Below are 25,391 nucleotides of genomic sequence, written 5' to 3'. Positions count from 1 at the left end.
ACAGCGCGGTCCCTGCTCCGAGCCCTCGCTGCAGGCACTTTCACACACTCATGTCGTGGCCTCGGCACTGCCTTATGAGGAGTTTGTGAGTGTTTTACCCCGTGTGTGTTTCACCTTGTGTGTGTGTTTTACCCCGTGTATGTTTTACCCTGTGTGTGTGTTTTACCCCGGGTGTGTTTGTGTTTTACCGCTCCGGTCCCGCCTCTCGGCCGCCGCTTTAAAGGAGGCGGACGCAGGGCGTTACGACAGCCGGCTTTGCGGCAGCGCGCTGCTTTGCGGCGCGGGGCGGCGCTTGACGGCAGAAGGAGCGGAGCGGGAGGAGGGAGGACAACAAAGGGCCGGAGGGGCCGCGGCGGCGGCGGCGCGGGGCGGCGGGGCCGGGCCGGGCCGGGGCAGGTGAGGCGGCCGGGGGGCGCGGCCAGGCCCTTCAGCGCCGTGCTGCTGCGGGAGCCAGGGACCGGCCCCGCACGGTGCGGGCTGTGCTGCGGCCGGACCGCGGCGGCTCGGCCCGGAGCCCGGCGGCGCTCGGGGGTCGGTGGGGGCCCGGCGGCGCTCGGGGGTCGGTGGGGGCCCGGCGGCGCTCGGGGGTCGGTGGGGGCCCGGCGGCGCTCGGGGGTCGGTGGGGGCCCGGCAGCGCTCGGGGTCGGTGCGGCGCTGGGTCGGTCGGTCGGAGCCCGGCAATGCTCGGGGGTCGGTCGGTCCGGGGGTCGGTCGGTCCGGGCTGGAAGCGCCCCGGGACGCAGAGGGCAAGGCGCGGACATGTGTGGTTAATGTACCGCTTGCTCTTCTCTGTTACCCTTTTAATTCTCAACCGCTGTTATCAGATGCATTCAGAAGTAACGTACTCTAGAGTTGTAAAACTTGCTGTTGTATACAGCATGATTTTTGGAAAGCTAGGATTCGCTTTCTGCTCATAAAAGAAGTGAAAGTTCTTTTGAGGTTGAAAAGAACGCAGGTTAAGTGTAGTGCTGTGTAACGTGTTCTATGGTTACTGTGTTTAACGTTAAATACAGCAGAGCCGGAAGGAGTGAGTTGGAGGGTAAGAATTGCCAGCCAGAATTTTTCTGGTACTGAACCTTAGGTCGCTTTGTGGCTCTAAAGCTAAATTGATATGCAGTGGGGTAGCTCGAGGATTAGCAGAAGTACCTGTAATTTATTTTACTAATTTGAAGCTCTGTTTAAATGCTAAACACTGTGTTGTGTATAGGTTTTCTTAGCCAATGGAAGAAGGGTGAATATATAGCTCAATTATTTCAGCTGAGTTCAGTTGCACCTGTTGTGTATTTGCAGCTGAGCTATCTTGCCTCCTGGATTTGCTTTCTAGGAGAGTTGTGCTGAAAGTCCGAGGGCACTTTTTCATGTTGGCAGCTGTGTGACTCCAGCTAATGCCATGGACTTCAGGGTGTTTCTCCTCAGACTGGTTCTTCTATGCTGTGGGTCATGAGGAGCATTCCTGTATTAGAAAGGGTAGTTAAGGCATTGGCCATAGGCATGATTAAATTTAACATAATTAATGCAGATTTACTGACAGAGCAGTAGTGGAATTCTTAAGACCACCCTGATTTTTCTCTGTTTTGCTTTAAAAGTTATTTAAAGTATGCTTGTTGATTTTTTTCCTCTTAGCAGGTGGGAAGAATGAAAGGAAGGGGGGATGAGAGAATGTTGAACCTTTTTGTTTGGCTGTATGATGGAAGGAAACAGGACGGAGAACCTCTGCAATAGATCCTTGGGATGGCTTCAGAGGCAAGAGAATGATGCTAAGCCATGGCTCTGGAAACTTTCCAATTGCTTTTCTGCTGCTGAGAAGGCTCTGCCTTGTGGTGCAAAAACGGTAATTTCTGCCTTCCCTGAGAGGTGGCTGGGCTCCAGTGCAGAGGGGATGGGGCCTGACTCCAGTGGTGTTACTGGCTGAGGGGTGGGGAGGGAAGGGAGAGGAGGCAGCAGCTCCAAGGGAAGTACAAGGTCTGCCTGGGAATTTAGGGCATTCACTTGTGTTCACAGCACTCACACCAGTGGTGGGGAGAACAGGTGAGCTGCTTTGCTTGTCAGGCTTTGCTCTCCACAGCTCTTTGGGATAATGCAGCTGGCTGCCTGAAAGGTGTGTAAGGAGCTTCTGGGAAGCTCTGCCAAGTTATTGCTGAAGAGTAGAGTAGGGAGGTCATGCTTCCAATTTATCTATTTAGTTTGGAGGCAAATTTAGTTCTCTGAATTATTATTATGCAGTAGCTACAGCAGTTGTGGGTGCTGTTTTTCACAATGTCTTACTTTTTCCTTGTTTCTGTTCCTTTAAATGTTCCTTTTCTGTAGCATACACAATTCTGTACATTTAAGATGCAAAGGGTAGGGATTAGAAGGAGTAGTACAACACAATTAGATGCTTGAGCAAGTGAGCTCCAGCTGTTCAGTAACACTTGTTCAGACACATTCAATCTGCCTAACTGAAGGCATAAGAGAAACACATGAGCATGTTGCTGTTTTCATGTGTTGGGTTAGGAAGGGAGCTGCCTTTAATCTGTAATTCAGGATATAAATCAGTTCTGGACAGATTGTTGGCAGTGCTCATCTTCATAACATCAAGTGGACAGGAACGAGTAATTAATTATTCATTTATGTGCAGTAGGAAATGCATTAATTCAATTTGGAAAGTAAAAGTTCAGAAGTTTAGTAGCAGCGTTCTGTGCAGGTTGCCTCTGCTGACCTTGACTATTCTGTGCTTCTTTTAACTTTGCTTGGTTTTCATGGCTGGCGTTTTAAAAAACTTTGTTTTTCTGTCTGTGTCTTTGTCTGTACATCTTTATCTTAAATCAGAGTAGACAAAAGCCACTTAGTTGGTGTGAAATTTTAGCCTTCTTTGCCCCCTGCTATATTACCTGCTTGATGTAATTTTGAATTTAAGTCATACTCTTTTAATACACTACTTTCAGTATTTTATTGCAATGTAAAAATCTTCATTCACGCTAAAATGTGATTGCTTACATATGTGCAAATTGTGAAGCATTTGTTTGTCCTTACAACAAGTAGGGATCTCTCAGCCTTGCCCTAACAGTTTTCTGCTTTTCTGATTGTGTGTTATAGGCTTATTGCTGTTTGGTTTATTGCTCTTTGGGTTTGTTGCTTCCAAAATTCACTGGTACCAGTTTACCTCAGGCTGGCACGTGTAACTGACACGGTTCTCTTAATAAAGACTAGTCATAAAGTAGCACTTTAAATGTAAAATTGCCATAGCCTAAAAATATGTGCTTCTTACCCTTTAAAATTGTTATTCATGTACCTGAATGTAACTGGGGTTTCATTTTCCAGAAAGATTACATGGAGAACAAGAAAGCTGCTGTAGGATTGAAGGATGCTTCATCTCCTCATGCTGGCTCTAAATTGTTTCCAGCAGTGCCACTTCCCGATGTTCATCCTCTTCAGCAACAGCAATTACAGCTTTCCCCTGGCCCCAAAGTAAGCTGCTGTGCTCATGGCTCTGACTCTTCTTGTACTCCACAAATGCACTGTGGTGGTGGTGGAGGTGGCAGCCTGATTCACCCTGGCACAGTATTAGACTCAAAGAGCACTGGGACGATAACTTGTCAAGTAGGGTCAGGATTTGCTTATCAGTCTGCGTCTTCACTGAAGAGCCCTCCTGGAAGCAACCTGGCAGGAATTGCCAGTGAGTTCTCTGCTATGTGCGTAGAAAGCAGTGTATCTTCCTGCCAGCACCTGGCCTGTTGTGGAAAGCTCCACTTCCAGCCCTGCCACGGTAACATGCACAAGCTGCACCAGTTCCCAGGCCTGAGCTGCCCCTCCTCTGGCTGCGTGGGCTGCCCCGAGCTGGCGGCGGGGCGCCTGCAGGAGCACGCTGCGCAGCCGGAGCTGCCGCGCCTGTGCGCCAACCCTCTGCACCTCAGCCTGGGGCCCGTCTGCCTCAAGGGCTCCCACTGCTGCACTGACTGCCTCAGCAAGGTTTGTACCCCCTCTCTGCTGGCTGCTTCCTCTTGGGGTGGTGTGTTCCTCGCACGGGCACCACCTGTGGTGTGTGGCTTTGCGGGTTCTTTCTGACCCCAGGTGCTCTTAGGCACCCAATTCTGGAGCTCGGAGCTCTTTGGCTCTGACTTGTCAGGTAATCTTCTAGATAAGCAAAGCAGCTAATAGTTAAAAAGGTTATTTATTACAAAGCACATCAGTCTCAAAAGGCAATGGCAAAAGCCAAAGCAGCAGCTAGAAGCAAGTGGCTAAAAGCAATAATGGCTAAAAGCACCAACTCTCTCCAGTACATACTCTTATATAGGATTTCTCCAACAAGCTAAGATGCAAGCTCAGACCATCACTCACTAACCTATTAGAATTCTAGTTTCCTAGCACACCAGGTTACATATAACTCTACACATAGAATCTATCTTGTTCCCTCTAAGAAATGTAAGCAGTATTCTTACTATAATTGTTGTGTCTAAGTCCTGTCTACAGCTGTGGGCTTGGAGCCTCTACTGAAGATATATGTTTGCAACCTTCAGTAGAACACACTCTGCTACTGTGGCATTTGAAACCTTTTCCTCACTAAAAACATCAGAACTCACTCTAAGACTTAATCAATCCCTACACTCTGATTTCTCTCTGAAGAATTCAGAGACCCCAGGGACCCCTGACTCAGCAGAACAGCAGCTCCTGTGGGCACAGCCTGCGTCCCCCTGGTTGGTGATGCACAGTCCAGATGTGCACACAGTCCAGATGTGCACACAGCCTTTGTGAAGCTGAGCTCTTTTCTAAGGTAACATTCAGTGCTATGGGAAGACAAAAGAGCTCTTGCCATGTTCAGCCTGCAGGGGATCTGGAATGTACTCAGTGGAGTTTTAACTTCTTTCAAATCTAGTCATCTCTTCTTTGCAGCTCCAATTAAACTGTTCCATGGTAGGGACTCTGAGAAAAGGCTAACAGCAGTTAAGATGTGCCCTTGAGCAGCTGATCAGTAAAGAGCCATTTGTAAGTCAGGCAATATCTCTTATGCTACAAGGACATTCTAGTCTTGGTTTGGTTTGATAGGTCTTAGTTTAGTCTTCCCTAATTTGTAAATTATAATTTAGTTCCAATTTAGTAAAGCTTAGGACTTGTTAGAAATGTGCTTGAATATTACCAGGAATTTCTTGTGAAATAATGTACTCAACTTTGCAAGATCTGTTACTTAAACTTCTAAGTTTAAGTTTCCAATATAAGAGTGAAATGTCACTTTAATGAACTAAATGGTGAATTCAATATATTTGGAATTATCACACCCACTCTCATGTGCAGGTTTTTTATACTAGATCTCTGGTTTTTTGCTGGTTTTTTTTTTTAAAGGAAACATATTAATACTACTTAAAGGTGGCATGTCCTGATAGGTTGAGTTTAGTACAATCTTTTCTTGCATGTAAAGCTGAATATGATGGGATAGAAGGATAGAAGCTTCCTTCATGCCTTTGTACTCTTTAATTAGCTGTGTAAAGCACATTTGTTGCAGAAGGGATGCTGAGTGTTTGTAGCATGGAGTAGCATGTGTTAATGTTATATACTAAATGAACATTTATTCTGAACAATTATCTCAACAGCCAACCAGAAACAGCCTAGTTGATGCTGCTAAAATCTGGCCAAATATTCCTCCTCCAAGTGCACAGACTGCACCTGTTCCTATCCCAATCTGTAATGGCTGTGGAACCAAAGGAACAGGAAATGAGAAGAGTTTGATGCTGGCAAGCAGCCTTGGCAAATCACCACAGAAATATGGTAAACCACTTTTGTTTGAAAATTCCATTTAGTGGATGTTCTCCTTTTAGATGCTGTTGCACAGCAAGAGTTCTCTTAAACTGCACTATTATCTGGAAACTTATATAAAGTCATAGAAGACTAAACAGTATAAAAATACCTTGTCTCTGTTTTGAAAATTCATTACTTGGTTTCACATGTTTTGGCTACTTAACTAATTTACTGTGTTGTTTACATAGAGTTTTAATTTTACTATTGTTGTTTGTATTGTTTGAAGAACTAGAAAAAAATTCTGCAGACTTGGAAGCTGTTTTATTCATGTGTAAAGAAATCACCTTCAGCTATATTGGAAAAGCATTTTCATAGTCTAGTGTGTGTTGTCACTCCATATGCAGTAAAGGTGTAACATTTATAATTACAGGAGAGCTTTCTCAGGTGTTCTTAAGAGGAAAATACTGTGTTAAATAATTGCATGGTCTTTCTACAATGTTTGTACATTTCAACTACAAAATCATAACTAGTACAAAAGTTAAAAACTTTAAAGTCACAGAATATTAAGAAATTGATAGTTTTACTGTTACTTTAAAACTACATCCATTTAAGGTGAGACACCCCAATCAAGTGTCTTTTACCAAATGCAATTCCAGTGAATCTTTTGGATAACCAACCAACATACAGACAAAGCAAATATGATTATCAGGTGTGCCTTATTTTAAATTCTCAGGTAACATTAATTTGTAGATTATCTTTAAACTGTGAGGATTCTGTGTCATTCCTCATGTTTCTTTTCAAGTTGTTTTGTGGGGATGGACTAGTTGTATAATATTAGTTGAAATTTAAGTAGATTTTCAGAGTGCTGAAACACCAGCTTAGCCTGCCATAGCAAAAACTTTGTAGCTCACTCTCCTGAGCTGTAGGATAGTTCTATATTGCCTTGATTTTCTGTGATCACCATCATGGTACTGGTCATCTTATCCAGTTTTGTTTAGACTTCTTCCCTAATCCACAGTGTAAATTTGAACAGCTTCCATGTTTTGCTTCTGTTACTGATACAGCACCAAGTGTTACTCAGCTTCAGACAGTGGTGGTTTTTTTTGGCATTTGGTAATTTTTTTTTAATACATTACTTGATTGTTTGAGAGCTTAAAAGTAAAGTCCAAGTTGTCTTGAATCTTTATCCTAATCTGACAGTGACTAAATTTTTGTTGAAGACTGATGGTTTGTTGGATTCCCTAAGAAAGTAAAACTGAACTTGCGTTCCTGGGCATGTTGTTCATGAGGCTTCCCACATGCAAAGATCATACAGTGCCAAGTGTAACATTTTTGGTATTTGCAGATAAAAATGAGCTGTGTTCTTACACTGCACAGGGTCCCCAGAAGTTGCAGTAGCAGGCCAGGTTCTGGAGAACTTGCCCCCCATTGGGGTTTTCTGGGACATTGAGAACTGCTCCGTTCCCTCCGGCCGTTCTGCTGTGGCCGTTGTGCAGAGGATTCGGGAGAAGTTCTTTAAAGGCCACAGAGAGGCAGAATTCATCTGTGTGTGTGACATCAGTAAGGAAAATAAAGAAGTTATTCAGGAGCTAAACAACTGCCAGGTATCCAACCAGCACCAGCTGGGTGCTCTTGCTTGAGAATTTGTGCACTTGGAGCCGGGATTGATTCACATTAAAGCTTTGTTTGCTTCTGTGGGTTTAGTGCATTTTTGTTTATGGGGGTCTCTAATGCTGATTTCTTCTATTTTTGCTGCTGTTACAGTTTTTAAAAGTGAATCTGCATTCTGTTATCTGTAACTAATTGGTTTAGCTTTAGTTTTATCTCATCCAGTAAAATGTAGTGGTGGAGTTTTTGTTATCCCTCACATCTGTGACCAAATGATTAACCTAAAAGAATCTTGGTTCTGTGAAATTAACTTTTTTACTTTCTTGGTGAATACTGTGCTGATTGGTAAGGACACCTGTAGATTAGTGTTGTTGTTTGGAGCATCTTTAACACTACACTTTCCATTGATAACTTCTGTTTCTTGGTATTTTTAATAACTTTTTGTACTGGTTTCTATGTCAGAAATTTCCACCCTCGAAATAACAGATTGACAGTTTCCTGGAATGTTTTTGAGGTGTGTGAATTGTGATCCTTAACAGCAGAAGTCACCCCTAAGATGTTACTGAACAACTAGGGATGGAGTTTAGTGCTCACAGAGCAGTTTTTGATTTCTGTATGTTCTATTCTGTGCATGTGTATATTAATTTGCCTAAATTAAAAGTGCATGTGAGGGCTTGTATTTTAATTTTTTTTTTTTAAAATCCATTGAAGTAAGCACAGTTCCCATTGAAACTTTTCTTCAAGGTGTGTCTGTGTATTTCCACAGGTGACTGTTGCACACATCAATGCTACAGCCAAGAATGCTGCTGATGACAAACTCAGACAGAGTCTGAGGAGATTTGCTGATACACATACTGCACCTGCCACTGTGGTTCTTGTGTCAAGTAAGTCTTTGTGGTACTCAGCTGCAGTGCTGCCTTCAGTTCCTCTCTTACATATTGCACTACTCTGATTTCCAAGGGTGGTGCTTAGAACCAGCTTTAACTGAACTGAATTCTTAATGTCAGCAAAGGAAAAGCAGGGGCAGTAAGATGAGAACTTGGCTCAGTTCAGTCACTGTTATGACTTGATGCTTTTTTGAGTGTCACTAGGTATGTGTGTGATTGTCTAAAGTTAGCTTCAACAGGAAGCTCATAAATTAAAACTCATGGAGTTGTATTTATGGGCTGAGCAAAATAGCAGCATATTATATATTATACAGTTAAATCTGCAATCCACTCAACTATTAAATTGCCATGTGTTGGCCCTGGTTTTCTCCCTAAAGCTAAAGAAATGCTTGCTATAGAAATACCCAGTACCAGTGCAGTGCCCTGCTGATGAATTGCTGCAAGCTGCTGTTGAAGGAAGCCCTTGTCTTGAGACTGAATGTGAACTGCTGATTTAAATAATGTCTGAGAAACCTTGGAGCTGTCGCTGCTTTTTCACTGGAAATCCCAATGAGAAATCTTGAGTGAGATGTGTGGGTTTTTTCCTTCAATCATGTTTTTGAGATTTTCCAAGTGTTTCCTTGCCTGTTTCCTTTCCCTCTGCAGCGGATGTGAACTTTGCTTTGGAGCTGAGTGACCTGAGGCATCGCCACGGCTTCAGAATCATTTTAGTTCATAAGAACCAAGCTTCAGAAGCACTCTTGCATCATGCCCATGAACTTATTTGTTTTGAAGAATTTATTTCAGACTTGCCACCAAGGTTACCACTGAAAATGCCGGTAAAGATTTTAATCCTTGATGCAACAGACATTTCCAAGTGTTAAGTGGCAGTTTTTGTTGGAATTTAGGAGGAGAACAGGCTGAAATTGTGTTAATTAAGATGGGGAATGTTATCTGCTGTGTGTTTGGCCACTGTCTGTATTTCAGTTACTATCATGTAAATGTTTGCTTTCTGCTTTCAGGCAGGAAGAATGGAATACTAAATGAGAAAGTAGTTAACTAAAAAGTGAAATGGTAAAGGCACATTCCTACCAATAAATATTTTACCAGATAATGTATCTTACATGCTTTTCTTTCCCTTGCAGAAGGTTTGGATAAGAACTTAGTTGTTCATTAAGATGTGTTAGAGCTGCATTCTTAAGTTTTGAGTGATTGTGCCTTTTCTTGGGTTTTTGCCTTCCTTGGTGATTCCCTCTGGATATGTTGTGGTGTCTTTGTGTAGCACTCATGACTTTTTCTTTCTTGCAATACTTCCTGACCTATGTTTGCACATGCATGTATTGAATATATAGGTTGTTGGATAGTTAATGGTGCTTTCTCATCTGGAGAATTGATCAGGTGTTGATCATTGATCGAGGACTGTGTAGTCTATTCTAAATTTAAGTTATATTGGAGATGGAGGTTTGAGGATCTACCTTGGTATGAGAGGTTTTCAAACAAATGGAGTGCTGCAAAAGGAATGGCCGTTGATGGGAAGGGCACGGTCACCACAACCAGCGTTAGAGCTGCTGGCTTTGAACGAGGGCGTTCTGGCATAACCAAACTAAAATCTTCCTCCCTCTTAACAGGCCTGCCACACGCTGTTGTACGTGTACAATCTGCCAGCGAACAGAGACAGCAGGAGCGTCAGCAACCGCCTGCGGCGGCTGTCGGACAACTGCGGGGGGAAGGTGCTGAGCGTGGCGGGCAGCGGCGCCGTGCTGCGCTTCCCCAGCCCCGAGAGCGCCGAGCGCGCGCGCAAGCGCATGGAGAACGAGGACGTCTTCGGCAACAGGATCCTGCTCTCCTTCACCCCCAGGAGCAGAGAGCTCGCTGAAGCCAAGAGCTCCAGCCTGCTGGCAGCTGACAAGGTCAAGTCTCCCAAAAAGGTTAGCAAGAGCACGAAGCTGTGCCTCCTCAGCAAAGATTCAAGTGATCAGTCTGCTGGTACCAAAGGCCCTGCTGGGAGAGGATTCCAGAGTCATGGATCTGCCGTCAAATCCACAAATGTCAAAAGTTTACAGGTATTCTTCTACCTTGTTCTATATTCTTGCTTTTCTCTGTGTTCTGAGGATTGTTTCTGTTACTGCTTCAACTTGTCAGTCCTAATAAATAACTGTAATGTGTGGTGGCATTCCTGAATGAGAGCTGTGTTCATCTGCTTGGGAAGCAGACAATTCATGTGGAGTGGTTGGTATTCCCCCTCCCTGCCACGTTTTTATCAATTTGGAAATACTGCTTTCAAATTCTAGCCACTCTTGACTTTTCCTCTGGTGATGAGTAACATCTAGAGTTATCCATTTTCCTTGTTTTAAGGAGAAGTAGGGTTAGACTTACAGTGTACCAAAATGTTTCAACTAATTAACCATCTACGGTCTTCTGCCACAGAAAATCAAAAATTCCTTGTTATGAAAAACCAATGAAAACACTGTTAAATAAAAAAATGGTCAGTCATCTAGCCTTCCATCAGAAAGAAGGCCTCTGGCAAGGATGTCTGCTGCTTTTCTGCTGACCTTTTATGTTTCATGTAGGAGCTGTGCCGCCTTGAATCAAAGAACATCAACAGAAATACTGAAAACCAGCAAGAACGTTTAAGAGAACAAATACCTTCTCCTCAGAGTAACTCTAATGCAGCAATTCCTGTGTCTCTGGCAACCAAAAAAATGGGAGCAGGAGAATCATCCTCCAAAAATAGTCAGAAGTATGTTTAAAAATTAAAAAATATGCTGATTTTTAGTTACATAGTTTTAAATGTAAATTCTGCAACATAATTTTTTTTTTTTTCTTATATGTATTTGTAAATAGGAAAGAGACCTCTGCTTCCAGGAGCATTACCAATTCCCCTGTAGATAAAAAAGATAAAGATGAAGCTGTGTTTCAGGTCAGCTATCCCTCTGCTTTCAGCAAGCTGACAGCCTCAAGACAGCTCAGTCCTTTGCTGGTGTCTCAGAGTTGCTGGTCATCTCGGTGAGTCTGCCTGCCTTGGGAGGGGCAGTGAGGCTTCCTCTCTATGTACATTGATTATTCACAGCTGATTAGCTTATGCTGGGATTTTAGCCTGCACACATGTACTGGGAAAATCCCTTCTAAGTGCTGTATTTATGCACTTGACCTGTGTCTTATTATCTGACTTTGAGATGTATATGTTGGAATTGTGCAGTTGCTTCAGCTCATAAATGTTTTTCTTTTACCCAGGAGTATGTCTCCCAACCTTTCAAATAGATCATCTCCACTCACCTTCAATGTAGTGAATCATGCCAGTGGTACAGACTGCCCTGATCCCTTTGCAAATGGTGCAGACATTCAGATCAGCAATGTAGATTACAGATTATCCAGAAAAGAGTTGCAGCAAAATTTACAGGAAATCTTCTCTAGACATGGCAAGGTAAAGGCTCAAATTATTTTATTAAATCTGCTTTAAAAATAGTTCCTGTTTATGTATTTAGGGACATATTTGTGGTTAAATTCAGGTGAGCAGAAAGACAGCATTGGAGCAGGACCTTTAAACCTTATTAAAAAGATGGGTTGTGGGGTGGGTTTTTTTTCCTTTAAGCCTTTTTTTTTCCTAGATAACCACTTGTATTAGGTTTTTAATTTTAATGTGTGTGGTTTTCACAGATCTGGTGTGCTAAAGTTTGGTGTGTAAAATTCTTACTAAGTGGCTCATTACTATGTAGGGATGAGACTTAAGCTTTAACAGGATAACCATTTTAAGCTGTAGAGGTGAATTCCTAGTGTCAGCTTAACCATCACAGTAAAAACTGTTTTGAGTCAGAAATGATCAAAAGCAAGGGAAATGTGAATTGGTAAAAAGCAAGTGTAGAAGGTGAGGTCAGATGTCCTATTTCTGTCTCAACTGTGGCTCACATTTTTCTGGCATAGTCTTTAAATGAGAAGATGATGCTTGTGTTAAGGAAATGCCATGGGCTTGCCTTAGTCCAGGATTGCTGTCCTTGGCTCTTGTTTGCATTGCCCTCATGGCTGGGGTTCATCACACTCCTTTTGCTCTTGTTGTGTTTGGCTCTTGGCCAAAGCAAGACTGCTCTAGTGGTGACTTGCCCTGGGTTAATGTTTTGGTGTAAATGTGTGAGGTGTTTCCTTCCTCCCAGGTAAAAAGTGTGGAGCTCAGTCCCCATACAGACTACCAGCTGAAGGCCATGGTTCAGATGGAAAATCTGCAGGAAGCTATCAATGCTGTCAACAGTCTGCACAGATACAAAATTGGCAGTAAGAGGATCCAGGTCTCACTAGCAACAGGAGCTGCTAGTAAATCACTCTCTCTACTTAGGTAATCAGCACTTGGCATCTTCTTAATTGTCCTAGCATGTATTAGTAGTTGAGAGATGATTTAAAATACTGCTTAAAGGATAATAGGGAAGTAAAGTAAAATCTGTTGTATAACCTGATGAATGTGTTAAATACAACTAGACTGATTTTAATTTAGTATTTCTACACTGCTTGTATTCTAAATTCCTTCTGAAGACTTAGATCTTTGTTTAAGAGGGTTTAATAGCTGCACTACTATTCTTGCATAATACTGATATACCTTTACTTTAATTTGTGCTACTGGGGTAAGATTACACTGGGCATCTTTATTTCTTCTTTCTTCCAAGAAAGCATGTATTAATTTAGTTTTTGAGGGTGGGTCCACAGTTGGAAACACCAACAGCATTTCATTTGCTACATTGGAACATGATACAACTTAAGAGTGCTGATGGTAGTGAGAATAGAAGTTTGGGGTTTTTTTCTTACTGAAACAAAACATTAGAAACAAAGCTGTCATCATTTATTCACAGAATGAAACTAGTGCTTGGACTGTAGAGTATTCTACAATTGTGTGCTACTTGCCATTGTATAATTTACAGCTTTATTTCATTCTTGCCTGGTCAAAGTTTGTGATGTAGTGACCAGGCTGTTAACTTCTAATGCTGCAGCTTTGATGTTGCATTTTATAGGTTCTCAGATTTTATCACCACCTATGAAAGATGCAACTCCTTCAGAGGCATGATCTGATGAATTAGCAGAAATGACAACTTTTATAGTGCTGGAATGGAAGAGAATGCCCTTTGTCGTGTTTTATTTGTTGTTGATAAACTGCATCTGTAAATACCTCACTAATTTAGGCTGGAGTCTAACAACAGCAGATTAAATGCTGCAAAACTTCTCTTACAGCTCAGAAGCAATGTCCATTCTGCAGGATGCACCTGCTTGTTGCTTGCCTGTGTTCAAATTCACAGAAATCTATGAAAAAAAGTAAGTTCCTGGTGGTTTCCTCTCCAATGCTAAAAAAATCTGATTGTGTATGATTGTTTGCAGTGACTTAGAGTAGCAGAGTGGAGAACTATAAATTTTTGTTCTTGGTGCTGCAGCATATGTCATACCCAGAGGCAATGATGGCAAATCTGGCCTTTTATCAGAAGGTTGTGTGTAGGAGCTGGTGGTGGATGGTGGTCAGGACAAACTCAGGCACTCTGTATTCTGGTGTTGAGGTTTGCAGTTTATTACAGTGGGTGTGGGTGAGCAGGGCTGAGCTGGGAGCTGCCAGACACAGCTCAAACAGAGCAGTGAGATAACAAAGGGGATAAAGCAAGGGTGAGGGGTGCAGGGACAAGAGCAAGGGAGCCAGAGGGTGTCTGAGGGTGTGAGAGCAAGAGAGAGTGGTGTCCTTTTACAAAGTCTTAAATCTCCTGTGTTGAATATTCTAATTTCCACTAACCAATCTAATACAAGATACAAATTCTCTAACATTTACATACAACCTATGGGAATCTCTACATTACCATGGTTTACTACTTTATCTCTAAACCTTATCTCAGACCCTTCCTGTCATGCCAGGAGGGGTTCTCTGCTGCTCTTTGGTATGTTTGCAGCAACTGGCATTATCTTACCAAAGGGAGAAGGCTTCAGGCATCCACATTGCTGCTCTCCAGCCACTCAGTGGAACACTGCTTTCAACCTCACCTACAGTTTCTATATTCTTAGCATCTTTTGCTAGGCAATCATATCTACAGGGCATTCCTATTTCTTCCTCTCCTGCAGTTGTGCTTTCACTATTTTATTCAATTATGGTTGAATAGGTTAGTTACCTTAACAATTTGCATTGAATACTTTCTATCACATTGCAGTTTATGAAACAAGGAAGGCAGATGTCGGCATTGGCTGAGCTGCTTTCCAAAGTGCCTGTGTTTGCTTCTCCCCTGGGTTTAGGTTTGGCAGGAAGCTGGCTGTGGCAGACCTGTACAAGCTCCCAGACACCCTGGCCATCCGTGAGCAGGGCAGTGGCAGGCTGGTGTGCCTCCTGCCCAGCAGCCAGGCCAGGCAGAGCCCCCTGGGCTCCTCACAGTCCCACGATGGCTCCTCAGCAAACTGCAGCCCGATCATATTTGAAGAGCTGGAGTACCACGAGCCTGTTTGTAAGCAGCACTGCCTGAATAAAGACTTGATGTAAGCTGTCTATAAAATACTATAAATCTTTGAAATGTTTGAACAGCAATATTTAGTGAACCAGTATTAAAGCTGAGCTCTCTAATGTGCTCTAGTCACTCCTTGTATGCTTACAAGTATAAGGCAGAAAATAGTGAGATGTGCCAGTGGATTTTCTAGTTCTCATGGGTTGGTGTGTGCAGATGAGATGATTGTGTTCTAACCCAGCTGCCAGGATTGAACACCTCTTTAAGGGAAGCTGGAAGGTTCCCTGCATTCCTCTGGTTATGTAGCAAGGCTATACATATTAGAGACTTCTATTACCTGAATTTCATTATGTTATTGTAGCTGATCATTCTTCTTTGTCCTCCAGCTATATTTAGAAAGTGATTCATAGTGAGTTGCAGGTTTCTTGAAGTCATGTATTTTTTTGTTTAATTCAACAGCTGCCAGGTTCTGCTGCTAGAGCAGCTATTAGGTGTTCATTGTTAACTGCCTGATATGTGCTGCTGAAATTTAATTTGAAAGTTTTCATAGGTAATAAAAATATGGCCTTCTAGATGTTACTTCTGGAAATTTGCTGTAGCTGTGTTACTTTTGGGGAAAAAATCATGAAAGTTGCTTGTACTGTACTACAAGTGCTATGTCAGAGCAGTATATTATGTGCATACAGTATAATGTTTACTATCTAGGTGAGCAGAGATACTGTGTTAAAACTGTGTGGAGAGTAAGGATAAAAACCTGAACCTCTTATTTTTGCAGTGAACATGAGTTTGATCCAGATTCTTATCGAATTCCTTTTGTGGTTTTGTCTCTGAAGACATTTGCTCCCCAAGTTCACAGCCTGCTACAGACACATGAGGGTACTGTGCCTTTACTAAGGTGAAGTATTTTAAATTCTGTTTTTAGTAAGGTCTGATAGGTTGAAGACCTAGAACTTTTTGGGAATTATCTGTTGTATATAAACTTAGTTTGCACTTAGCTACACTATGAAGTGGTAGCTTTTAAAATTCTTGTTTACCAAAACCAGCACACTTATATATATATATATATATATATATCACACTTTAAAATATGCATTTTATGAAGATTTCTGTAATGTCAGTAAGCTATTGAAATCTCTTATTCATTAAATATCTCAAAATAATGTTTTTAGGGCAATTATTATAGTGGTATTTTAGTGTATAATGGAAGCCTTTTTCCCTCCACAGTTTTCCTGATTGTTACATGTCAGAGTTCAATGACCTTGAAATGGTGCCAGAAGGCCAAGGTGGTGTTCCCTTAGAACACCTGATTACCTGTGTTCCTGGAGTTAACATTGCCACTGCCCAGAATGGCATTAAAGTTATCAAATGGATACACAACAAACCACCACCTCCTACTGCAGGTAAATATTTCCACTTAAAGCCTTTTCTCTTAGTGTTCAGTAGAGGAGTCCTTGTGCAAGGCCCAGCAATGCCTCTCTGTTTGCAGACCCTTGGCTTCTGCGCTCCAAGAGCCCTGTAGGCAATCCCCAGCTCATTCAGTTCAGCAGAGAAGTGATAGATCTGCTCAAGAGCCAGCCATCCTGTGTCATCCCTGTCAGCAAATTCATCCCAACCTACCACCACCACTTTGCAAAGCAGTGCAGAGTGTCTGACTATGGCTATTCCAAATTAATGGAGCTGCTGGAAGCAGTGCCTCATGTACTACAGGTGAGTGATGTGGTACTGGCTGCTCTGACCTGGGGAACTGCAGCTGCAGCCATCTGAATTCCTGGCTGCTGTTGTAGAGTAGATGCTGGGAAATTGCCTAGTGTCCCTTGGAAGAGCTGGTTGACTGAACTTGGTTGTGCTCTTTTTTGAGATGCTGTTTCTGTGCCAGCCCTTTCAAAACAACTTCTGGGGAGAGCTCCTTTTAACCTATGGCACAACCTTTTAGTTGTGCTGCATAACAACACTGCAAATGCTGAGTGTTTGTGAGTTGGGCTGAGATGTGTAGCCTGTGGCTTGAAGGGATTTCTAAAGAAATAAGTCAATAAGTTATTCCAAAGCCCCTGTAGTCACATTCACTTACAGCTTTGAACAGCAGTTGGTTGTGGTATTTTTAAATAACCAGTACAAATGTGCAGAGGTTGCAGTAGCACCCATGGATGAGTATTGAATTCCTCCAAGGCTCAGTTCTTAGGACAGAAAGTGGGTGGCCTCAGGAGGCTGCCATTCCAGATGCTGTCTCTTCTAGCCTCCCTATAGTAATACTGGCTTTTAAATCTTTTATGGAGGGTGCTGGATGTGAGTGACCAAGTGTGTTTTCTTCCAGATCCTTGGCATGGGTTCCAAGCGCTTGTTAACGCTGACACACCGAGCTCAGGTGAAACGCTTCACTCAGGATTTGCTGAAGCTGCTCAAATCCCAGGCCAGCAAGCAAGTTATTGTGAGGGAATTCTTGCAGGCTTATCACTGGTAAGTTACACTAATAAACAGGAACAGCTGTGCAGGGCCTCTGTATTAATGATGATTTTAATACCTGGTGTAAGAGGAATCAGCACTTTAAAATCCCAGTACAAAACCATGGCAACTACATTGCTTTTTCTTTGCAATATGGAACTTCCCATTCCAATGAAAACAAAAATTGAGAGCTCTGTGTCATATCTTACTGCTTCCTCTAGTACTTTAGGTTTATTTAACTTCATTGAGGTTGGACATGGATTATTGTATTTCATTAGCTCTCTTTGAAGCTCTGACTGCAAGGTTGGATTTAAGCAAGTACATGAAGTACATTGGCACATTAGCATGAACAGTAAAGGGAGAACTTAGTGCTGGGCTTTCTTCAGAAGGAAATCTAAAATGAATAGATTAACTGTCAGGAGCTACTTTTACTACTTTAACTGGATCTAGCAGTGGCAGAAATTAGGAGTAATACCTATCTGGAACATCCTGTGCTAGCATTCTAAAGAGTAGGGTTTTATTTTAAGAACCAAGATTGATGTTTTTTTTTTTAATAGAAAGGTAGAAACTATTAGTTATGTGCTTTAAACAAACCATGCCATCTTAGAGCTACCTGTGAATCTTCTTTTGCATGTGTGCTGTTGTAAATCATGTGCCAGCAGCTCCTCCTTGGGAGTGTACTTTCCTATTTACACTCTTGGCAAAAATACATTATTGGTTGTTTATAAATCTACTTAATATACAGTCAGCACTGGCTATTTGTGGAATAAGAGTGTTTGTGAAATGTTCTTGCTCCTGAGAGGTATTGGTTGGAGAAGTGGGAAAACTAAAATGCATTTTCATGTATTACACAGTATTGGGAGGCTTAATATAATGTTTTTCAGATGTCTTTGCCTTCTCTTGAGACCTGCTCTTGTTTAAGAGTGTATGGTTGTAATTGTTAAGCAAATAGAGACCATTAGAAGTGTAGCCAGCTGGAGCTGTATGCACAGGATAATTGCATTTTTCCTAAAGCAATTAAAACCACTGGTTGATACATCCAATTCTTTGCTACACTGTTCACAGGACAGTAAGTCTTATTTCTCTGGCTAGAATGGATTTCTAGTTTCCCTTTGTTTCCCAGGATAGTGTTATTGCCAATGTGGAAATTTTAGGATTTGAGGCTTTCTCAAAAAAAATTTTTTGCCTACGCAGCATGGCTGGGTGGGAGGCCCCGCCCCTTTGGGGTTGCCCCACCTCTTGGAATGAATATTTGTATTACACACAGCTCTTACAAACTTTCAGGTGTTTCTCTAAGGATTGGGATGTTACTGAGTATGGAGTGTGTGAGCTGGCTGATATTATATCAGAAATTCCAGATACAACCATCTGTTTGTCACAGCAGGACAATGAAATGGTGATTTGTATTCCTAAACGAGGTATGTCCCTGAAACTTTGTGTTGTTTCTAAATGGATTGTTCTTTGACTGTTCTAAAGCTTTAGTAAATGTAGGAGTGACTTGGATTTTTTATATTTTTCTTTCATTATAACTAAGTTGCTGAGTTCTAGCAAATCAAGAATATCATTCTCTGAACACTTATAGTAGAACAGACAGGAAAAGAGGTGGCAGAAAATATAAAATAATGTTACTACTTCTGCATGTAGTTGTGCTTTCTGTGGAATGATTAGACAGTGAATTGTTTGCATACAGGAAAAAATACAACATATTTGGCTATTTAAAATCCATCTAAAGGCCTGGTAATTGTTTTGGACTTTTGAGCATGTAAGCCTGGTAAAGGTCTCAGTGGAATAAGCAAAGTGTGACTTGGGATAATGCACAGTCCTGCTGAAAAGCAGCCACTGTTTGCTGATTGTGTTCTGTCACATCTCATGAGTGCTTTGGGATGTAGCTCTTGCTTTGTTATTTTGTAACTCTAGAACGCACCCAGGAGGAAATTGAAAGAACGAAGCAGTTTTCCAAGGAGGTGGTGGATCTGCTGCGGCACCAGCCCCATTTCCGCATGCCCTTCAACAAGTTCATCCCCTGCTACCACCACCACTTCGGGCGCCAGTGCAAGCTCGCCTACTACGGCTTTACCAAGCTGCTGGAGCTCTTTGAAGCCATACCAGATGTCTTACTGGTGAGCTCCAGGGCCAGAAGCTGGACTGAAGCATTTTTCTGGGATGTATACATCTGTGTTAGCAGGGGTTATATTTCTCATAAACTTTAGTATGAGTTATAAACTTTGGACAGCTGTAGTTAAAAAAAGAGTAATGGTATTTTGGTAAAATGATCTGTGATTTTTGAGCACATTAAGGAGGCTGTTTGTTAACAAATCCAAACAAAATTTAGTGTCTCAAAATTGAAGCTAAGTTTTATTATAGCTATATATATAACTATAATATGTATTATATATAGTTATATAACTATAATATGTATAGTTCAGTTTGCTTTAGAAAAGTTAACTCTTTCACCACTTGTTTTGTTGTATTTCAGAAGTTAGGTGGTTTTGCTTGCTGTTCAAACAGCTTTTGGTGTGGCTGAGCCCTGGCACACAGCAGCTGCAGCTTACACTTTGTTCACCCAGCCTGCATCCATCCCCTCAGCTGTCCTTGTGTCCTGCAGGTGCTGGAGTGTGGGGAGGAGAAGGTGCTGGCTCTGACAGAGGTGGAGCAGGTGAAGGCAGTGGCTGCCCAGCTGGTGAAGCTGCTGAGGGCCCAGAAGGACAATTGCCTGCTGCTGGCAGAGCTGCTGCCCGAGTACAGCAGGACCTTCGGCTACGCCCTGCGCCTGCACGACTTCGACGTCAGCTCCCTGCCTGCCCTCATGCAGAAACTCTGCCACGTGGTCAAGGTGCCCCCAGCCCTGTGCCCTCCCACCAGAGCTTGTCTTAGGAGTTTTGTCTCTGTGTGAAATGAAATGTTGTTTCTGCAGTGCAGCGTTAAGTCAGGAAGGGGAGATTCCAAAAGGGTTTCAAATATTCCTAATATGTTCTTTGTAGCCTTTTATAGCATTCTCTGGCAATATTCATGTTTATTTAGCACATAATAACAGATTCTATTCTAATATTTATTTTAACAAATTGTTTTTTCCCTGCACCTGTGAAAAAGTTTTCTGGTAACTGTAGTAGTTTTCAGTCTTCTAATGCTTTTGATTCTTTTTTTTCTGTTTTAGCTATGGTTTGAGGCTTTGAATATAAATATATGGGCTTCTATGCCAGTGGAAAAGAGAGGTTTCAATTGCATGGATGTGGGCACATTGGTTTAGTTGCTCCAGTTTTGTTGACTTAGCAGCTGGTGTTAGGCTGGAGGTCAGTCAGGACCAACTGACTTGCAACAAAGAGTAAGATCATACCTACCAGTGGAAAGAAACTGCTGCACAGGTGTACAGATCTATGTATTTAAAGTAAATATTTCCATGCAACAGGGTGCTTGATTTTGTGTTTTTGGCTAGGGGAATATCAGAATACAGCTATGCTCAAATAAACCACAGATATACTTTTTTTTTTTTTTTTTTTTTTTTTTTTTTTAAATTCAGTCTCTTCTGTGTCCCTAACTTCTTTCCCAATAATGTTTTCCAGGTGGTTGACACAGAATCTGGCAAGCAGATCCAGCTGATAAATAGAAAGTCTCTGAGGACTCTGACTGCCCAGCTGCTGGTCTTGCTGATGTCCTGGGATGGAACATCCTTGCTCTCAGTTGAACAGCTTAAGCAACATTATGAAGCAGTCCACAATACTTCCCTTAATCCATGTGAATATGGGTTTATGACCTTAACTGAACTCCTGAAGAGTCTGCCTTACTTAGTTGAGGTGTGTGGGCTCTTGCCTTTCTGATGAGTTTGAAAAGCCATTGTGTCTACAGGCTGTGGAAGTGTGTGCTGTAATTCCTTCTCCTTTGTTTTTTCTTTTTCTGCTAGGTTTTTACCAATGGTGCAGCAGAAGAATATGTCAAGCTTACAAATCTGTATGTTTTTGCAAAGAATGTGAGGTCCTTACTTCACACCTACCATTATCAGCAAATTTTTCTTCATGAGTTCCCAGTAGCATACAGCAAATACACAGGAGAAGTGCTGCAGCCTAAAGCATATGGATGCAATAACTTAGAGGAGCTCCTGGGAGCAATTCCACAGGTGTGAAGAATTCAGTTTTGCACGATTACATTGAGATTTCTGCTTTTTGAGATGGATTAAAAGTAGTTACACAGCCACAGTTTCTCTTAGTTGGGTGAATTACTGGAATATTTGCCTTGTTCAGGGAAGCTTATATCAGTTGTATTTTTATACACTTCTGAGAAATCTGGAAAGGAAAAAGAGAATAAACCAGCACACATGCTTTGGTGAAATTTTGCTTAAGAACTGCTCCTAGTAAGGCTGTAAACATCCCTGGCATCTCTGAGTAAGAGAATTGATTTTCTGTCTGTGTGGATGAATGGTTGTACAGTACTGAACCCTCATTTTGATCAGAGTGCATTATTGGGTTTGGGAGTGAAGAATTCTGGGGCCTTGTCAGAAGTGCCATGTTCTTGTCATCACACATCCTAAGTGCTCTGGGGTAATTCTGTGACCTAGTTTCTGATTATAATATTTCCTTTAAGCCAGTCTGAAGAGTGACAAAAAGGAATTTTTCATGTCTGTGTTTAAACATTTCATTCCATTCATGTTTATTTAGTATACTTTCTGGCACTACAGTTTGCCTTTTGTATTAATTACTTGGAGCCTTACTTGGGTAGTGTAGTACAAATTAGCCATGTGATTTAATTTACTGTTAGGAGTCATGTCAGTGTGCTGGTGTTCAGTTCTGCTTCCTTCATAGGTGGTCTGGATTAAAGGACATGGCCATAAGAGAATTGTAGTCCTGAAGAATGATATGAAAAGTAAGCCATTTCAATTCTGAGCAGTATCTTATTTCTCTTTTCTTTTAAGAGGCAGCTTGAGTAAACTAACCAAATTACCTTTTCTTTCTGTAGCTCGTTTTAGCTCACCTAGTTTTCCCCCTGCTGATCACGTAGATGATCATGGAAATCAACTTACTGACAATAATGGACATATTGTGGAGACCCAAGGACCCAGTTCATCAATGGAGCTAAATCTAGGAAAGCCTAGCAATGGTAATGCAAAAATGGCTTATGTAAGAAATTTGTCTTAGGGAAAATAAACAGAGTAATTGAAGCAGCATGGAGAAAGGTGAGTTGGTAAATCTGAACTTGTATAAATATGCATTTTGGCTTGAAAGCTTGTTGGACTTCTCTGAGTTAGTGTTCAGGCTTGTGTCCTGAGCTGCTGGTCTGGAAATGTGTGTGTATAGAGAGAGGGAAAGAGGAGCTGGGAGCTGCTTCCCAGGGAACTGCTGGAAAGTGAAGTCTGTAAACATGGGGGTAAGGAGAGAGGGGGTCAGCAGCAGCTTCTGCTAGCAGTGTCTCCTGTGTTCTGGTGAGAATTGCTGAGTTGCTCTTGATGCAGCAAATGAACCTGAGATTAATTAATTACCATTAATTAGGTTGATGTTAGTATTTCAAATAGAGCATAGTTCTCAGATCTGCATCTGGAGACTTTACCTGTGGCAGTAGTGACACCTTCACAGCTTACAGATGCTCTGAAAGATGTTCCCTTATTTTTGTAGTTCCTAATCAAACAGAGCAAGAACTCCTGTGCCTCACAAACACATCTCCTGTTGATCTCCTGTGTGAGCCAGTCCCTTCCTGCCTGCCTTCCCCCCAGCTGAGACCTGATCCCGTGGTTCTTGAGTCTGCAGACCTCATTCAGTTTGAGGAACGTCCTGCACCCCTCCCAGGTGAGAGTTTGGCCTCCCTCTGTTGCTTCAAATCAGGCTGATGGGTTCTAGTTCAGGATTTTATTGCCTAACAGCAGAGAAATATTCTTTCTTTACAAAAACAGAGCATCAATTAATTGAGTTCTCTTAATTATTTTAGAGATAATGATTTTAACAGAAGAAGAAAAGCAGAGGATTGTTACCACAGCCCAAGAAAAGCTGATCTCTGGTTCTGTGGTGTCTGACACCACAGAGAATGCTTCAGTGCCTCCCTGTCAGTCCTCTGAAACCCAAGTAAACAAAGAAGCAACAGACAGCCCAGCCAAAAAGCAACACAAAAACAAGGTCAAATTGGCAGCCAACTTCTCACTTGCACCTGTAACCAAGCTTTAACTCTTCCTTTTTAGTGTGAAAGACAAATACCTATGGACTGTGCTCAGAGTAAAGCTGTTTGTTAACCCATGTGTATTTTAATGGAGAACCTAGAGGAATTAATTTGTATTTAATGTATTCTGTGAAGATTTTGTTCCTTTTACACTGAACACAGCTGTTAGCAGAGTAGATTTTTTTCTATTATTTTGAAAAAAAAAATCTGGCATTTGTTAAATTATTCTAAATTTTACAGTTTTTCCTAAATGTGTTCAGTAAAAGCAAAACATTAATTCAACAAACATGGAACAGATTTTATTTTCCTGAAGCCTTGTTGGTGATGTAATCATACATGTAGCATATTGTATTCTATAGGCTGTTGCTTACTGGTATTGTTTCAGACAGTATTAATGAAATGCATGATTTGTCTTTCAAAAGCCTGTTGAGAAATTTTAACTTGCTGACCTGGGGATGACAGGAGTGAGGGGAGCTGATTGTCCTCTGGAGAGGAAACTTGTTCTGACTTCCAGGTGACTTGTAACTGCCTTGGGAATGCTTGTCTAAAGATATCTGTAGCAGATTCTGTGGGTCTTGTGCAAGGCTTGTTTTAAATGGTTTTTGCTGTAGCTTTCAGTTCCATTTAGGAGCTTTCTAGGACACTGATGCTTTGAGCTTCCCTCACCTTTACTTTGTCTGGCATGGGTTTGGTTAAGGAAATACTGTCTTGATGTCATAAGATACAGACACACACATTTTCATTGTGTCTAGAAATGAAGTTGGAAGATTCTGAAATATGCATCTAATGCATAAATTACAGATCATGGAGCAGGTCTTACTGAAATGTTGGTGATGGAAGGTACTGATGCTATTTCCACCTGTAAGGAAAGTTCTAGCTACAAGTGGAAATGCTAAGGTTGTTCTGCTTAACCTTGTTTTCTCTTTTTAAGCATGTTCAGGAAATGGGAAGCTTGTCCTTTGATGTGCTCTCTTTTAGCTGTGTCTGTTTTTATTCTAAGACTTACTCCTAGTGTGGGCAGCTTTTTGAATTTGTGGCATCTTGTGCTGGCTTCTGCAAGGGCCAGCTCTGGGGAGAGGCTGTCAGTGGATGACCTGAACTCTAGTTAGCAGAACTGTCCAGTGTGTGAGACTTTCTACCCATTCTGGGTAACCATGGCATTTACAATGGCTTGTATTTGCCAGGCAGCAAATAAATGCTTGTAGTATTGAAAGAACCTATACTAGAAGTTTTCCACTGGCTAACTGAGTATTTTTTTAGATGGATTCTGTTGTAATATGCAAGGGATGGAACACAGGCTCTAACTTTTCAGCCAGCAACAGGAAATGCCACTGAATGGCTATGGACAGAATTTTACTAGTCAGGTTTTGTTATAAAATCTTTTATATTTAGGCAGGTATTACCAGTAGTGAGTTTATAGCCATTGTAAGTGCAAAGAAACACTGGGAGGTTTTTCTGAGCATTATGGCACAGTATTTTCAGCCCACAGTGAACCTCTACAGACATTCTGCTATGGAAGAAGGAATTCAGAATTAAGTTTTCTTGGAATGTTTTTAGTGAGTTACATGCAAGAAAATCTTTCACCTTAACTTTGCTAAGGTTGACAGTGATCAGTCTGGATCTTTGTTTCAGAAGAGCATGCATTGGAGAAGAGATCAGCCTGAAATAATATTTTCATGAGATGCAGCTACAAGTCATTTGGAGTATAAAGAAAACCAGGTTTTTGCTTCAGAGGAAAATGTGGTGGTTATACCACATATGGAGGTCAGCATATCTTACCTGGATTCATGTGTGATTCTGCTGAAATTGCTGTTTGAAAGTAATAGAATAATACTTTTGAGAAGTTGTGTTCATAGTGTAACAAAATAGCTAATTGAATTGCAATATATTTTTTTATCCAAAGGGTTAAATGAATGATGTGACTTACAGATTTAAAAGCATTGGAACCATGAAATTCTTTAATTTAGCAAATAAATGTACTACTTCAGATTCATGTTGGTTTAAAAGAAAAAATGTCACTGAAGCCCTCAACTTATGCACTATTTTTTTTCCTTGGAATGGGAGAGAGAAGAAAGACTTCTTTTCTTAGCTGTCTACTTTGTTTGGACACTTTCTTTTGTGGCTCAAGTGCTGTTTTGTGTGTTGGGACCAAACAGTTGTCAATAAAATTTTCAAGCAAGCATAA

The 25,391-nt window shown here is 41.6% G+C and overlaps 1 protein-coding gene across 1 annotated transcript; it reads left to right on the top strand.

The window, feature by feature from the left end:
* Positions 1-849: 849 nt before the first annotated feature.
* MARF1 (meiosis regulator and mRNA stability factor 1) lies at positions 850-25,391 on the top strand. Its single transcript, XM_056503163.1, has 26 exons — positions 850-1,831; positions 3,301-3,948; positions 5,565-5,739; positions 7,087-7,313; positions 8,084-8,201; positions 8,850-9,022; positions 9,812-10,246; positions 10,754-10,923; positions 11,028-11,189; positions 11,418-11,607; positions 12,332-12,510; positions 13,395-13,475; positions 14,430-14,666; positions 15,408-15,527; positions 15,857-16,032; positions 16,119-16,339; positions 16,944-17,086; positions 18,356-18,489; positions 18,989-19,191; positions 19,677-19,904; positions 20,632-20,862; positions 20,970-21,182; positions 21,865-21,925; positions 22,019-22,159; positions 22,672-22,842; positions 22,982-25,391. Exons 1-26 carry the CDS (start codon positions 1,685-1,687, stop codon positions 23,212-23,214), a joined length of 5,217 nt encoding a protein of 1,738 aa, XP_056359138.1. The 5' UTR covers positions 850-1,684; the 3' UTR covers positions 23,215-25,391.

This window comes from Oenanthe melanoleuca, chromosome 14, assembly GCF_029582105.1.
Source record: "Oenanthe melanoleuca isolate GR-GAL-2019-014 chromosome 14, OMel1.0, whole genome shotgun sequence".
Lineage (NCBI taxonomy): Eukaryota > Metazoa > Chordata > Aves > Passeriformes > Muscicapidae > Oenanthe > Oenanthe melanoleuca.
Note: the sequence above shows the minus strand (reverse complement) of the source record. Positions and strands in the feature narration are given on the sequence as shown.

Bases quoted from the DNA above. Each gene is read 5' to 3' on its own strand.
- MARF1 (XM_056503163.1), top strand. From the start codon at position 1,685: ATGATGGAAGGAAACAGGACGGAGAACCTCTGCAATAGATCCTTGGGA. The intron at 12,511-13,394 runs GTAATCAGCACT...CTTCTCTTACAG, and splicing joins AAATCACTCTCTCTACTTAG to CTCAGAAGCAATGTCCATTC. The intron at 21,183-21,864 runs GTGTGAAGAATT...CTTCCTTCATAG, and splicing joins TCCTGGGAGCAATTCCACAG to GTGGTCTGGATTAAAGGACA.